The following is a 15,902-nucleotide window of genomic DNA, read 5'->3' on the forward strand; positions in this document are numbered from 1 at the left end:
AGGGCAGGCTTTTAAACAAGGTCTGGATTCGCAGAAAGCTGGTCAGAAACGGGGCAGGAAGAGAAGGAAAGCAAGATGTACTCGCTAGCAGCTGGGTGTGTGTACTCAGCCTAAGCCTGCGCACCTCGGCTCTGTCCCCGGGACTCACAGGGCTAAGCCACTCTGCCTTATCATTCCTGCCATGAGCTTTTAGTTTAATCCTCTGCGAGGCAGATCCACAACAAGACACTGTAACCAACATCACGGGATTAGTACTGCACAGATGGGCCACATACCCTAGATACTTTAGCAGATCACCAATGTCAGCCAGCCTCAGCCAGCACTGTGCTGAATTCAGCTCAAAAATCACTTTATAGAGTGGTCAGTAAATGCAGGGCGACCGCAGCCTAGACCACCAGAGTGACCTCTGGAGGGTGGACTCTGGATCTCACCTTGTCTCGTAGGCCAAAACTTGCCAGAGCCAAGAAGCCCGGCTGTGCGCTTTCAAGACATCTTGAATGGATGAACAGTCTCTCTTAATTGGAATCACAAAGATAAGTGTGTACCTTACTAGGTGTATCTGGAAAGTGGATATTTTACATCACATGTGCAGCAACTTCAGAGTTTAGTTATTTGTGGTTCAAGTTAGGGAGCAGGAAGGGAGGCTTTCCACTTAAAACTCCTAATGCCAAATCTGTAAAAACGGTTGAAGCTGCTGGGTGTAGTGGCACATACCTGCGATGCCAGTAATCTGGGAAGTTGAGGCTGGGGGATGCTAAGTTCAAGCCTAGCCTGGACAGTTTAGTGATTTAGTGAGAACTTGGTTCTAAAAAAAAAAAAAAAAAGTAAATAGGGCTGGGGATGCAGCTCAGCGTGAAGGCTCTATCCCCAGAAAAAAAAGTTGAAGCCATTTTGTAACAGGAACCCTTGCAAGAGATCTTTGTTCCACGTATTAGGTTTTGAGGGTTCCACATTCATGGATTCAACCACCAGTGGACAGAGAATATTTGGAAAGAAAATTGTCTGCCTCGAACATGTATGGACTTTTTTGTCATTATTCCATAACACAGTGTAACTAGAACTACTCACATTTACACAGTGCTTACATTGCATTAGGTATCGTGATTAATCTACTGATGATTGAAAGTATGTGGGCTCATTATGCAAATACGATGGAACTTGTTTTTGCCTTGCTTGGGATCAAACCCAGGGCCTTGCAGATGCTAGAAAAGTGCTCTACCACAAACCTCAGCCTCAGCCTCCCAACCATGCCAAGTGACAGGGACTTGGATACCCATGGGTTCTGAATCCTGGTGTGGGGTTGGGATGCTGTCCTGCACCTGATCCTTGAAGGATACGGAAGGGTAACTGTACTTCAAACATTATTTGATCCTTTTTGTGTGTGTGGGATAACTCAAAGTGGTTGTTGAAAGCATTCAGTGCTGTAAAACTGATGACTTAAGAGCCTACAACTGCAGTTTTTGAACTATTTGATGATCAATTTTAAGAGATAAATTTTATTTCTCAAAGGAGCGGCGGTACATACCTATAACCCCAACACTCAGAAGGCTGAGGCATGAAGATTACAAGTTTGAGGTCAGCCTGGACCACTACATTAGAAAAAAAAATGTACACTGAACCTAGTTAAGGAGACAAAAGTTCCACAGGACAGCACTTATCTTTACTGCCTAGAAGGCTCTCTGACATTCCTCCTGCCTCCCACCCTTTCTGCTTCTCTCCCCTGCTCACCTCTTCTCTGTCACTGTTTAAAGTCTTGGTCAGGACTCACTAAAATGGTTGCCCCACTCTTGTGGAAGGGAGTGGTCTGCAGTTCACAAAGATGGAGAAATTATTCAGAGCTGGTTGCCTTTGCACATTTCGGGCCTCAGCTTCTCCACCTGCCACTGTTGCCTTTAATTTTCCTGCACCCCATGTCACTCCTTTCTGAGGTCAGAGCTGCCCGTACACCCTTCTGGTCAGAGTTTCTAATGTCTCCACGTGGAACCAGGCCGCCCAGCCTGCTAGCGTGACGTCTGACCAAGGGCGGCCTGTTTCTCAACAAGCCTGAAGGTGCCCTGGGGCTCCTGGCTGGGTTCCCAAGGAGCTGTACTCAATGGCGGAGATCCTGACACAGGTGTTTTGACTGTAGTCACCTGAGAACCTGCTTGACTACATGAGTCTCTCTTCTTTGAATGGATGATTGGGCCCTGGCTGGTGGGGCTATAACATGACAAGGCTCCTGGCAGTGACGTTGCTTCATGATGACCACATCGGGGCGCTTGGGCGTGAGAAGCTATTCCTGAAGCCATCTGGCCTGAAAAGGTGCAGGTCTTGGCTCTGCACCCGGGCTGTCCTATGCCATGTTATTTATAGCTCCTCCCTGTCTGCACTTTGCCTGTCATAAATCCTTCCATCGAATGCAAAAAGACAAACTAATTAACATATGGGGTTCCTGGTAGCATTTTCAAAAGCGTGTCAAGTTTGTGTGTATGGGGTGTGTGTGTGTGTGTGTGTGTGTGTAGGTGCAGGTCTTGGCTCTGCACCCGGGCTGTCCTATGCCATGTTATTTATAGCTCCTCCCTGTCTGCACTTTGCCTGTCATAAATCCTTCCATCGAATGCAAAAAGACAAACTAATTAACATATGGGGTTCCTGGTAGCATTTTCAAAAGCGTGTCAAGTTTGTGTGTATGGGGTGTGTGTGTGTGTGTGTGTGTGTGTATATACAGCCACTGGATAAGTGAATTATTGGCACATCCCACTCAAAGGAACGCTGGAAAGCTGTAAAAAATGATGATCTATATCTACTGGAACATGTAAACAATAATTTTAGATGGAAAAAGCAAGTTTTACAGCCATGTCTATAATAATATTCCATTTTATTTTTGAAAGCATAAACTATATACATACAGGTACCTGAGTACAACATACAGACATACCCACAGAAAAAAGCTGTTGTTGCTTTTTGTACCTGGGATTGAACAAAGGACCTTGTGCTTGTCAGGCAGGCACGGTGCCACTGAGCTAAATCCCCGGCCTCACAGAAAAAAGTTTCTACACTGAAATAGTTATTTTACTTTACTTTTAATTTTTATTTTATTTATTGGTACTGGGGATCGAACTCAGGACCTTGTGCTGATGAGGCAGGCTGCAGAACCACTGAGCTAAATCCCCGGCCCCTTTACTTTACTTTTTAGATTTTCTGAAACCTTGACAGTTTTTGCAGTACATTCTTCTTAAACCTATTTTTGAATCTGCTTGATAATTTCTTTCTAGATTTTTATATTTTAATATTTAACTGACTGTATATATTCAAGAGGCACAACATGCTGAACATTCCATTGATCGTAAGAACAAAAGCAATGATCATATTGAGAAAACAGAATTCTACAGTCTACACAAAATGGTGCCTCTGTTAGGGGTGCTATTTGGACCCCACCCCATCTTTGTCTTTAAACTTGCAGGAGGAGAAGAGGGGGAAACTGAGTCTTTGGGAAAGGTTTACACTCATGCATTGCAAGGCAAAGGTGGGGCTTCTGGTTTCACTTGTCTGGTTTCTGTTCTGTTGATTTAAGAAGCCGCGAAACCCCAAGCAGATGGCTTTGCTAGTTAGTCTTTGGCAGAAGCCCACCCCAGGCCTTCCTAGTTCACAGCACAAGTCCGAAAGCTCACACTGGTGTACATTCTGAAGGTGGTTTTCTCGCAGCCAGAGTCTGCTCAAGCATAAACAATGTTGGTTTAAGGCCAGGAATAATGCCTAACTCTAGATACTTCTGTTCTCTTTACAAAATTCATTCACATTCATGAGATAACTGTTATCTCACTAAAAACCAGCCAGGGAAGACGGTCAAGTCAGCCAGCTAGCCAGGGTATCATGCTCGGTGCACAGGAGGAAGCTGATTTACAGAGGGAGGCAACATGGTCACGCTCACAATCCTGGGAACTGCTAGACACAGGATCCAAACTCAGTGTCTTGGGTTTGTTCTCTGGATTCTGGGCCACTGCATTCTCTCTAGAAAGAGAAACTATAATTCTTTTTTTTAAAAATTAATTTTATTGGTTCATTTAAGGTATACAATGTAATGACATTCATCATTGGAAATGTGCACCCTTGCATAATTTCCTAAACTAACTAGATACCTCTGAAAGCAAAAGGGGATGTGAAGTGGATGTGTCCCAGGAAACAGGCATGAACTGTTACTCTCCGAGGCAAACTAGGCCTTCAGATACACACACATACACACACACACACACACACACACACACACACACACACACACCTACCTTTTGAAAAGGAAAGAGGAATGGAAAATGGAATTGTGCTTCCATATTAATAATTTATATTAAAATATCAGAGTATAAAAAATAAAGATAGACAAATGTGAATACAAAGTATTTGAGTATAATTCGTGCTCTACTGTGTCTGGGCCACTTAGTCCAGGGTTCCCTCTCGGTGTCACCTGCTCCTGTGCTGTCAGGAACACAAAGTCTAGATTGGGCAACTGACATGAATCAAAGATGGATCTGCACACATGCCAACAGGGATTTCTTTAAGTTTTTCTGCCACGTGTAGTTTTTTTTGGGTACCGGGGTGGGGGGAATCAAACTTGGGACTTTGTGCTTCCAACGCAGGTGGTAGAACTACTGAGCAAATCCCCGGCCCTATGCCATGTGTATTTTGACCAACATGCTGAACTCAAAGAATGGATTTTATTGGTGACACTTATGACACAGTATAATGAATGCTAGAAATGAGATTTTACTGGAGAAGCGAAAGACAGTCACGCTATGCAGCCTGGCCTGGGGCCTGAGAAGGACTCCACCCTTGTGTTAAGAGGGGGTGAGAATCCAGCAGGGCCTGGCTATTTGCTTTGAGGGACAGCAGTCATAGATTCAGGAATGTTTATAAAAGCGTCATGCTAATTGGGGGAAAACAGTGCTATCTCTGGAGTTTTGGCTGCAAGTGAACTTTGGTGCAAGGTATGGTTGGAGCACTTCAAAGGAGAGTGGGCTGGGTCTGCATCAGTCTTACGGAACAGGCTGGATCCATTGTTTTGTCCATGCTTGCTGACAAATATTTGTTTGGTAATTCCTGAATCCATGATAGAATTCAGTCTACCAGCCACATTCAGAGGGGGCTGGGGAGGGGGAAGCTCCTGCCCTCTTCTACACAGGCAACTGTACTATGAGCTGCTCAGGCCAGAGACCTTAGGTCAGTCCACAGCAGTCCACAGCTGGGTGAATGAGGTGAGTAGATTTCAGGGAGGGTCCCTGAGTGCATTTTCCTCACCACCAGATTATGAGCCTCTTGCTCATGACTGTAGTCCCAAAGCCTCAAGAAACTATGTAACATGTGCTTGTCAAATGGATAAAACCAATGAGTAAAAGTTTAGTCATTTCTAGCATCTAATTTATGAGCTGCTTTCAGGGACTGTTAATGATAACCAATTCTTATGGATCACAACTGATTGCTTGTCCTGGGTTAAATTACTACCTTAAAAAGCAATAAGTAAGAGGCTAGTAGTAAAGCCCTGTAATTCAAGGTTCCGTCCCTCCCATAATGGAATGAGACTGATATCGCCCCATGTTCAGAGGAGGAAACCAAGGTCCAGAACTCAGGTCTGACTCCAGACCTTAGTGTACTTTCTAATGCCAGGTTACCCAGAGTTAGCAAAAGCTCATTTTGTAGAAAAATGACTATTTAAAAAAATGTTTTTACTACATCTACTCTTCTCCCTTTTTGCCTTGCTACTTACTGAACACACTCATCTTTTTGTCACATCATCATATTTTATGGAAACTTTTTTTTTTTGGTACCCGGGATTGAACTTGGGACCTTGTACTTACAAGACAGGTGGCAGCACTACTGAGCTAGATCCTCACCCCTGGAAACATTTTTTTTTTTTTTTTTTTGTGGAGGGGGGAAAACAAAATGGACATTGGAACACATAAGCCAGCTTTCTACTTTTAATTACAGTGGACCCTTGAGTTACAACCAGCCTGACATATGAACAACTTGGGTTATGACCAGAATTTTAGTTTTAACTTTTGACCAAAGTCTTAAAATACAACCCGATTGGAGAAGGGTGGCCACTGGTGCTTCCGGATGGTCTCAGTTACAGATCTAACCCTTGAAGAGTTCTGGAAGGAACATTATGACATCTTTTCCTGTGTGGGGTTAACTGAGAAATCCTGGGCCAATGTCGCTCTCAGGACACTGAAATCTGCCTGTGTATAGGAGACTTTAAAGGCTGTGTACAGGAGCTGGGCCTTCAGTTGATCAGCCTGAGTTACAACCAGCCCTCGCAAATGAACTGAATTCGTAAGTCAAGGGTCCACTGTATTTCCGCTGATAGGTGGCCTTGAAGAATGAATGTGTAGGGGCCTCTCGTGTCTTTGAGCTCAGAAGAATCGGTTCCCAGGAATCTGTCACAGCTCCTGTCTCCAGGGCACCAGGCAAGCAGCCTCATTCTGATGCCCTCCCTTCCTGCCACCCTGGGCAACTGAGAGCCTTTTGTTCCGCAATCCTGCAGCTTGGGGCACAGAGTTCCCCCTGGAATGCCTGTTCGTCCTTTCATTCTTCACCTCGGATAGTTCCTCGTTTCCTTTCAAGACCTGGTTTTCACATCAACACAGGGGGCACCCCCAGGTGATCCCTGCCTCACTGCACCTCTGCTTGGTCTCCCTGGAGTCCCCCTTTACACTCCTGGGATGCACGGAGCTCACCTCCACCTAGACGCCTGGCTCTTGGCTCGTGATGACCCCTGGACTTGGTCCCCTCTGCTACACATCAGCCCCAGGTCTGAGCCTCTGACTCGGTGCTGGCACTTAACAGGCACTCAGAGTGGGTTAGGTCACGGATGGATAAGCCAGGAAATAATTAGCCAGGTCTCTGTAAGGCAGGAGTGGGATTACAGATAATTTTTTAAGCCTAAGCGATCATAGCTGGTTTTTCATGAGAGGTTATAGACTACTTCATTCTAAGTGCTCCACTTCTTTCTCTAAGAGAGAGAGAGGAAAAAAAAAAAATCCCACAAACACACACACACACAAAAAAAACACAAGTTCTCTGGACAGTTTCCAGATGCAGCCACTTCCTACTCAAGAGTACTGTGCCAGCCCCTGGCATCCATCAGGGGCTGGGATGATCTGATGGTGCCCGCGGGACGGGCCGTACTGAGAGTTCACAGACATCTTGCCAACCCTGGGTGCCCAAATCGAAGATGGTAAGACCTGGGGTCCCAGACACAGACCAACAAATGACCTGTGGAGAGCCACGGTTTGATCCGACCGTGGGACTCTGGCCTAATGAAATAAACCCTTCCCGGCAGAGCCCGGCCCTGCAGAATGTAATTCTTTCTGACCACACTGTGTAGATAAAAATAATTTAGTGATTTCCTCCCACTAAGCTCTTGGATTTAAACCAAGTAATCTGCAGAGTGGCTGTTGTGATGCTGCTGTACAGCAGTAAACACTTGGGTTTGCCTGCACTCTTGTCGGTGCCTATCAGGAGTTTATCAGCACCAGGAAGGAGTGCCCTGGGCATTTCAGTGGAGATTCTTCCTTGCGCAGAACTGTCCTCTGCAGTGCACATGGTGGTTAGCACCTTGGAGCCGATCAGTGCCAGTCCCCGTGACGGCCCCCAAGAGCACATTTCCAAATGTCTTAGAGGCCAGAGCCATCATACACCCTGGGATTCCCAGAAGGGTTAGCTGGGGTTCATTTCGTAGCAGGAGACTCTAGGAAGGGCCTGAAGAGGTGCACTGATGCAGGGACACACCAAAAGGGCAGGGTGGAGACTGGGTTGTGGCCCAGTGTAGAACTTGCCTAGCATGCATTAGGCCCTGGGTTTGAGCCCCAGCACAGGAAAAAGGGTAAAAACAAACAAACAAACAAACAAACAAACCCTTCAAGAAGGCTATTGGCTCTGGACAACTAATGGTTGCAGAAGGCAGCATGGGGGCTCAGTAAGAGACAGCTCTGCTCTCTTGCTTGGTCTTAAAAATGCAACAGTAATCCCAGCACTAGGGAGGCTGAGTCAGGAGGATTGCCGTGAGTTCAAGGCCAGCCTGGGCTGCAGGGCAAGATCCTGTCTCAAAACAGACAAGTGCAACAAACCAGAACAACACAACAACAATCCTATTATCCCCACCAATACCCTCCATACTGACTCCTTGCAGAGAAATTCCTGAGTTTTTCAAAGTGATCTTAAAGGGCATCTGTATTGCCAAGGGGCAGAGGCTCTAAAACTAGCCACAGAGAAAAGCAGGCTGACGTCCTGAGCAGGGGGACATGAACACCAAAACCATTGCCCTAAATCTTTCTGATTTAGGGGCCAGGAGCTTGCCAGCTCCAGCAGGAGGGCTACTTATTACTTCATCTCATCTTTCTCACTTATTTTAAATTTATTTTATCTGGCTGTGCTGTTTGCAACTTTTCAAGCAGCTTTAAATCCTTTTACAACAAGGCTGGGTATAAATAAATAAAGCAAAGAAATAAAATACACAGCTGCTGTTGTCAGCACTGCCAGGCTGGGTATGGATGTTTCGGCTCGGATCTAAGGCCACAAGGGGAAGAAAGAAGGACTGGGCCTAGGTCCTCTCCTGTCCCTGCATTTGACTCACAGAGCCTCGGGCAAGTTATTGCCTCCTGGACTTTCATATTCCTGTCTTTAAAATGACGAATTTGAGGCAACGATTTCAAAGGTTCCTTTATTGCCAAGCATGGGGCTCCAGGAGGCGCCCACACTTGGCTCTTGCGCCTCCTTTCTGTTCTTCCTCAGTACAAGGAACCACTCTTCTGCATGGGGAGGGGGCCAGCCAGGGCTCATGAAGGAGCCTTTGCCTGTGATGACAACTGTGTCATCCTGGCCACCCAAGAGATCTTTTTGCCCCATTGAAAGTAATTGGAAGCTGGTGCTGTGGTGCAGGCCTGTAATCCCAGCACTCTGGGAGGCTGAAGCAGGGGGATCACAGCTTCAAGCCAGCACAAGCAACTTAGTGAGATTATGTGTCAAAATAAAAAATAAAAAAGTGCTAGGGAATGTAGCTCTGTGTGAAGGTTGAGTTCAATCTCCAGCAACAGAAGAAAAAGAAAGGAAGGAAGGAAGGAAGAAAGAAAGGAGGAAGAGGTGTACTACTCATTTGGAAGTTTTGTCTTATTTTTAAAATTTGTGATTTATTTTATGAGATTATTGACTACTTTTCCTATTGTGAAATGAGATGACAACATTAGCTTTCACCTTTATTCTCTGATAAATCACCTCCTTCTAACTAAGCAGGTACAGAGAACAGTGTCTTCCGTTTACAAAGCACACAAATCATCCTCGCTGCACCTGTCACTCATAACAACCACAAGAACATTATTATTAGCTGTGCTCAGGAGATGGAAAGGACTCCTCACGTTCTGAGATGTCCTGCCTTTTGCCTTCCATTTCTGGTGTTGGCCCTGTTCTGCACACCTAGCTGCACAGTCCCGTGGCCCCGTGGCCTCTGTCCCTGTCTGTACACAGGACACCTGGGGACACCTGGTGCTTTCAGCAGCTCCAAGTCAAGGCATTCAGCAGTGCCCTAGAACGGTGCTTTGCAAACCACGGCAGCCCACTGGTCACCAGAGGGTCTCACGGAAAGGTAGCTTTGCATGTGATAGCTCAAAGTATTCCAGTCATGTCTGTTTTCTGTATTTCTAACGCTCTGACACCGTAAGGCCTTACAGCCTGTCCCTCCCAGGACTGGCGAGTTCCCGGGGACAGTAGAGGACTCGGCTACAAGGAGGTTTCTCCTGGGAAACCCACCACTCCCAAGTGCACGTCCTCCATGGGTCTGCACTCAGTTCTTGCACTCTGGCCTCTATCCTCTGCCCGAGCTGCCCCTGGGGTTCAGACACCCAGGGCAGCCCTGCACCTCCGTACCCGCTGAATGATTCCAACGAGCCAGTCCTGAACCTGCCCACTCTGCCTCACTCATGCTGTCCTGTAGGAACACCAACCAAAGCTTTGCTTCTGCTTTCTCCTTCCTCCCTGTGACTCCTGCTGGGCCTGCTGCTCCCCTGGGTGGCCCTGCATGCAGACACAGTCCTCTCGGGGACTGTGGGTGACAAACTATCTTTTCCAGGGTCATCATCTCCCTGACTTGCGAATAATAACAAAACCCACATCTTAAACCAGCAGGATGGGCCTGCTGGAGTGGATGCTGCCCATCTGAGGACCACCCATTGGCCTGCTGTGCTGTCAAGGAATAAGGTACTGTCACTGGCTCTGAGGGAAATGACAGCACCACATGCAAGTGTGACCTGCAGCAGAGTCCAGAGCGCTGCAGGAATCAGTGACATGGCCAAGGCCACTGCTGAGGGCCCCTCGGACAACTGCCAGTGCTTGTCTTTCTAACAGTGTGGCTTCATGCAGCTTTACTAGAAGGAAATTAAATAAAAAGCTGCAAGGGAAAGGAACTGGGCCCGAGGGCTTTAAACCAGCATAGGTGAGGTGGCATCAAAGGTGACTCTGGGCCACAGGTCAGAGCACTGGTGCTCTGGAGCAAGGTTAGGTCTCCGAGGGTCAGCTGGCACCGGCCGCTCGCTGCTTGATGGGCATGGAGTGCCACACACATATCCTCAAGGAAGCCGTCAGGGCCCTAGAACCCAAGCCACTTCCTGGTCCCTCACAGCAGGACACCACCCAAGGGGCCATCAGCTCTCTGTCCAGAGGTTCCTGAGGGCTCTGACCACACTGTGGCCTCCCTCAGGGAACCCAGGCCTTCGGAAAGCAGCTCAGATGGGACGCAAACCTTCTGGCTCCAAGGCCACAGGGGTTCCTTCCACCCAGGACACTGCCGTCTCGTGGGTTGCCAATTAAAGCAAACTCGGACGAGGAGCTATCAATTTAAGTACTTCACGAGGCTTAGCTCATCTAATCCCCACAACTCTGCGTAGGAGCTGCTCTGTAAATCCGTATTTTCAAGACGAGTAAGCCAGTCCAGGGAGGCTAAGTAGCTTCCCAAGCCACCCACTAATTGGCTGGGTCAGAATTTCAATTCAGATACGGTCCAACGGTAGAGCCCGGGTCTGTGGCCACATCAGCAAATCGCCCTACCTGCTGGAGCCCTGCTGACTCACAATCTCAGGGACCCAGCCAGGAACCTGTGCTTTACAAGCTGGTTGGTGCTCCCGGCTACAGGCTGATATATACTGCATCAGAGGCAACCCCGAGGGAAACCTCACTGCCCACTCCAGACCAAGAGTAGCAACTTGTAGTATAGATGTCACTGCTTAGCATGATGCCTTGAGTGGGAGTCAGCCTGGTAAATTAGGAGATCAGGCATGGGTTGGCAAATGAATAAATTTCTTCAAGCCCCATCCTCCTCATCTGGAGAATGGAGTGTAAGATCTTCCTCTTAGAGTCCATATGAGAATCAAGTGAGCCAGTGCTAGTCCTTGTAGCCAGGACCCAGGAAATGGGGGCAGCCACAGAACTTCCTCAGAGATTCTGTTTCCTCAAATTCTCTTTTTTTTGTACCAGGGATTGAACTCAGGACCTTGTGCTTTTGAGGCAGGCAGCAGCACCACTGAGCTAAATCTCTGGCCCTTCCTCAAATTCTTATCCTTTTTCTTTATTTTTATTTTTTTGGTACCGGGGATGGAACTCCAAACTGTATTTGTGAAGCATGTGGCAGGAACTACTGAGCTAAATTCCTGGCCCAAATTCTTGACCTTTCTAATCATGTTTTATCATTGAGTGAATCCTGAAGTCCTTCGGCTGACAAACCAAGACAAGAGTCGTCAAAAAGAATAAAGAGGGCCGGGGATTTAGCTCAGTGGTTCTGCTACCTGCCTTGCAAGCGCAAGGACCAGAGTTCGATCCCCGGCACCAAAAAAAAAAAAAAAAAAAAAAAAAAAAAAAGAATAAAGAAGCTACTGTCAGAACAATGCCTAAAGACATTATTGTGTACCCACTTGGAGTGTGTGCCCCAAATTCTACCAAAAGTCCCAACTCCAGTCTGGGGGTAGATATGCTTACTCATTAACTGAAGAAATTCACACTTAGACACAGGTATGGTCCTCTTCTGTGTTACCTGATGACACTTGCTAAAGTCATGACAGTGGCATCCCTCACCACGCCCCAGAGGTGCTGAAAGACAAAGGGTGTTGACAAGCTTGCTAGAGGAACACACCAAATTCTGCAGCGACTTGGCAGTCTTTTTCGAATGAGTCGGATCTCTCTCCAGCCATGGAGACTCTGCAGAGGAAGCGGGTCTTCCTGCTCCTTATGGCTGGGGAACCCTGGGTCAGACACCAGCAGCCTTAATACACAGGTGAAGATGACCGACCTGGCACCGCCAGAGAGAGTGGGGAGGAGAGAAAGAGGAGGCAGCACCGGGGGTCATTCCTGTCACCACAGAAGTCATCTGAGGCTAAATTAGTCCTAAGCCACCACCAAATGAGCTTTTTAATCATAAGGAGGTGGGAGCAGAGGTAGAATTTAAAGGGATTTAAAAAAGATAGCGGAAAAATGTAATGCTAGCTTCATTATAGAAATTAAAATTCCATCGGGACATGTCAGCAGTTGCTCTTCCTATCTATAAGGAGAAATTTCGATATAAGGGTGTAGGTGGCTAAATGAAAACCTGAGCAGAACCCACTTTTTCATAATTTCTTTTAGCATTTGGAGACATCTTAAAAAAATAGATTTGTTTTCTGATCATTTTAGATTCTGACCCTGGAAACAAACAAAAAAAAAAAACAAAACAAAGCAAAATCAAACCAGAGTGGATTCTCATGTATCTTACCTCTGGCACTGTTACCTGAATTATCTTTTAAAATTTTAAAAATCTAATTATAAAATCAGTAAGTATATAATATTTTAGAAAATTTATATATGAAGGAAGAAGCAAATAAAAATCTACCACCCATCTTCACAACATTTCAGTTGAAAAATATGCATTTATATGTACATAATTTTAAAGAAGAAAAATAAGCACTTTGTTTTAAATGTTGCTTTCCAAGCCAGGAATAGTGGTGTACTCTTGTAATCTGGAGGCTGAGACAGGAGGATCACCAAGAATTCAAGGCCAGTCTGGGTTACATATCCTGTCTTGAAGCAAAACAGAACAAAACAAAATGCTATTTTCCTCTCTACTTTTCACATCATAAACATTTCTTCATTATAAAACGTTTTATCTTAGGGTGGTAGGATTGGTTGCAGTTTCTTGCTATTATGGGTAATTCTGGAGCGAATAACCTTTAAAGACATTTTTGTATACATTTATTTATATTTTCGAATATAAATTCCTAGAAGTAGAATTTTTGGTTCCAGCCCTTGATCCAGGTAGTCAAATACCCAGTAGAGAGAAATCTGTTCCATGTATACCAGCATGGTTGTAAATCTGGCTTACTTCTTCCTCACTAGTACTGGAAATTATTATTAATTTTTTTGGGGGGGGATCAAAATCAGGACCTTGGCTTGAGAGGCGCAGTGCCACTGAGCTAAATCCCTGGCAAGAAATTATTATTAATTTGCAAACTTTTGCCATTTTGATAGGTGAAAAACACTCCACTTATTTTAATTCTTGTTTTTGATTACCAGTGAGGTTGAACAATTTTTCACGTTAATTGCCCACTTGAACTACATCTCCTGTGAATTACCTATTCATACCCATCTTTAATTAGTATATTTCTTTTTCTCATCAATCTGTAAGAATTCTGGGTAGTAGTATGAATATCACTATTATAAAATCCAAAGTCGAAAACCATAACTTTCTCAACTGTGATGTGCTCATGCCAAAAAGCATTAAACAGTTCTTTGGGTGGGGGAGAGGGCTTGGGGGATATCAAGATTAAATCAGATATTTAAAAATCATTGTCATCAAATCTAAACCTGGAATTCTCATTTTAACCTCCTCCCTTCTTTTAAAACAACTGCAAAAATGATGAAATACCAGACTTAAGCACAGGGACAGGGTGGCATGGTAGGTGGAGTCCTGTCCCTACGTGAGGTGGCACCTACCCCTTCCGGTTAATCAGCTGCAGGACAGACACCTGGGGGCTAGGAGTTGCATGGCACTGTCCTGTCCCAGAAACCTCAGGAGGGCCAGGGCATCCTGCAGAGGCGATTATTTGGATTGGAGCCCACAAGACAGGGCTCTGAATTCTGAATTCCTGGGTACCTTTGGAAAGAGCTGAGTGATCACAACAAATCAGAAAACCAGGGTCCTCCTCCACCTCCAGGGTGACAGGACTGAAGGAGATTTAAGGAAGCCAGGACTCGGCCTGTGCTTGCTCTACTCACTGTTGCAAAGATGCAGTGCTGAATCCAAAGCTGCTTTTTGATGTGGATGCCTGAGGGCTCCCCAGAGAGGGTGGCACAGACCCCTAAGTGTAAACTGGATCTCTGGGCATGGAAAAACCTCTTCACACCCAGTTTGCATTTCCATAGCTGACAGTAGGAGCAGAAAATGCGGTCAGCCAGGTTGGTAGGGTGGAGGGTGACGACTGAGGGAGGAGGTAGGGAGCCACCTTCCATGCAGGGCCATCCCAGTGCCTCATTCGGGCCAGATGCCTGCCATTCCCACGGGCTCTGAGGCCACCTGGGATGAGGCTGCAATTGTTCAAAAATAGAACAGGAAGTCCAGAACAAAGCAAGGCCCAGGCAAGGCTACAGCACGGGACTCATCTTGCAGGAGATCAGCCCTGCTCCAGGCACAGGAAGACGTCACAGACAGGCGGTGAGCCAAGCCAGGTGTCACGCTGCCTGCTGTGCCTCAGCGCTATGTCCCCATTCCGAGATTAGCAAGACTAGGAAACTGACGGTCTACACTGGCTGCCAGCCCTGCAGATACTAACATGGAGATCTGCTGTCCTCTTGCAACAGGAGCTGAGAGACAGATAAGCAGAAGGAAGTGAAGGAGAGAGACAACAGGTGGTGGTGAAGACAATCTGCAGGTCTGGCCTGCTCAGTGTCCATTCTCCCAGTAACAGTGCCTTGATTTTCCCTTGGGTGAACCCTCACCCCTCTTGGAGGGCTGGGGCATACTCGTGATGTCCTCTCAATGATAGTCACTGTCCCAGATAGTGGTAGGAAGCCTTATGGCCCAGAGGCTTCTGTGTACAGAGTTCCTACCTAGGGCTTTGGGTCACCTGGCTTCTCGAACACACGCGCAACCTCTCGTCTTGGTCCACTGGGTTGGGATTCCAGGGACAGCCTTGGTGCCCACTGTCCCCGGGCTGTCTCGTGTGCTGGGGCGGGGGCAAGAGAGTCGGGAAGGTCGAGGGTCAGGGAGCAGGAACAGGTCTAGGAATGACAGGATCACGTTTTGGGTAAATCCGATACCTACTCAAACAGGGGTGAATTGGTACCCACAGTGGAGAGAGGAAGTTAGGATTTAGCAGCTCCAGAGACAGAAGCCAGAGAAAAAACCCCCAGCACTTAAAAAAAAAAAATCAGTAGCAAAGCATGTGAGCTTTCTTTGCAGAGCGAGCTTTCTTTGCAGAGCTAGCTTTCTGGTTTTTAGCAAATGGCAGGGCTGAGAACAGCCTACTGTGAAAGGCCCAGCTAAGGGTGCGTTTAAAGATTGCACCGACAGAGCCTGGAGAGGGGCCCTCTTGTTAGTGGTGGCTCACACTCTGGATTCTTTGTGTGTCTGGTGGTGTGGGGGGCACTGGGGATTGAACACGGTTATGCATATGTAAGACAAGTGCTCTACCCCAGAGCTACATCCCTAGTATTTTTATTTTTTATTTTGAGACTAGGGCTGGCTAAATTGCCTTGAGCCCTCCCGCCTCAGCTCTCAGAGTAGCAGGTTTACAGGTGTGGGCCACTGCTTTCCCACAATCCAATAATAAATAGCCTGAAATCTTGATCTTGGTGCAGCCCTTGGGCCCCAGGGCTTTTTCTCAGCGCAGATGGTTAATTCATTAACCTCACAGAATACAGAT

General features: G+C 46.6%; 1 protein-coding gene across 18 annotated transcripts in view; it reads right to left on the reverse strand.

Annotated features, from left to right (window-relative positions):
• Atxn7l1 (ataxin 7 like 1) overlaps positions 1-15,902 on the reverse strand; it is a 221,346-nt gene that overhangs the window by 72,814 nt on the left and 132,630 nt on the right. Inside the window, exon 1 of one of the 18 annotated variants that reach the window (XM_033756736.1) lies at positions 11,989-12,046. The exons of the other annotated variants lie outside the window; for them this stretch is intronic. Coding sequence (XP_033612627.1) covers positions 11,989-11,992 — 4 coding nt within the window. The 5' untranslated portion in view covers positions 11,993-12,046. Of the gene's footprint in view, positions 1-11,988; positions 12,047-15,902 lie in introns of those variants that run through there. 18 annotated transcript variants of the gene reach the window in all.

The sequence above is a fragment of the Fukomys damarensis genome, unplaced genomic scaffold, assembly GCF_012274545.1.
Source record: "Fukomys damarensis isolate Sample0158 unplaced genomic scaffold, DMR_v1.0_HiC HiC_scaffold_4, whole genome shotgun sequence".
NCBI lineage: Eukaryota > Metazoa > Chordata > Mammalia > Rodentia > Bathyergidae > Fukomys > Fukomys damarensis.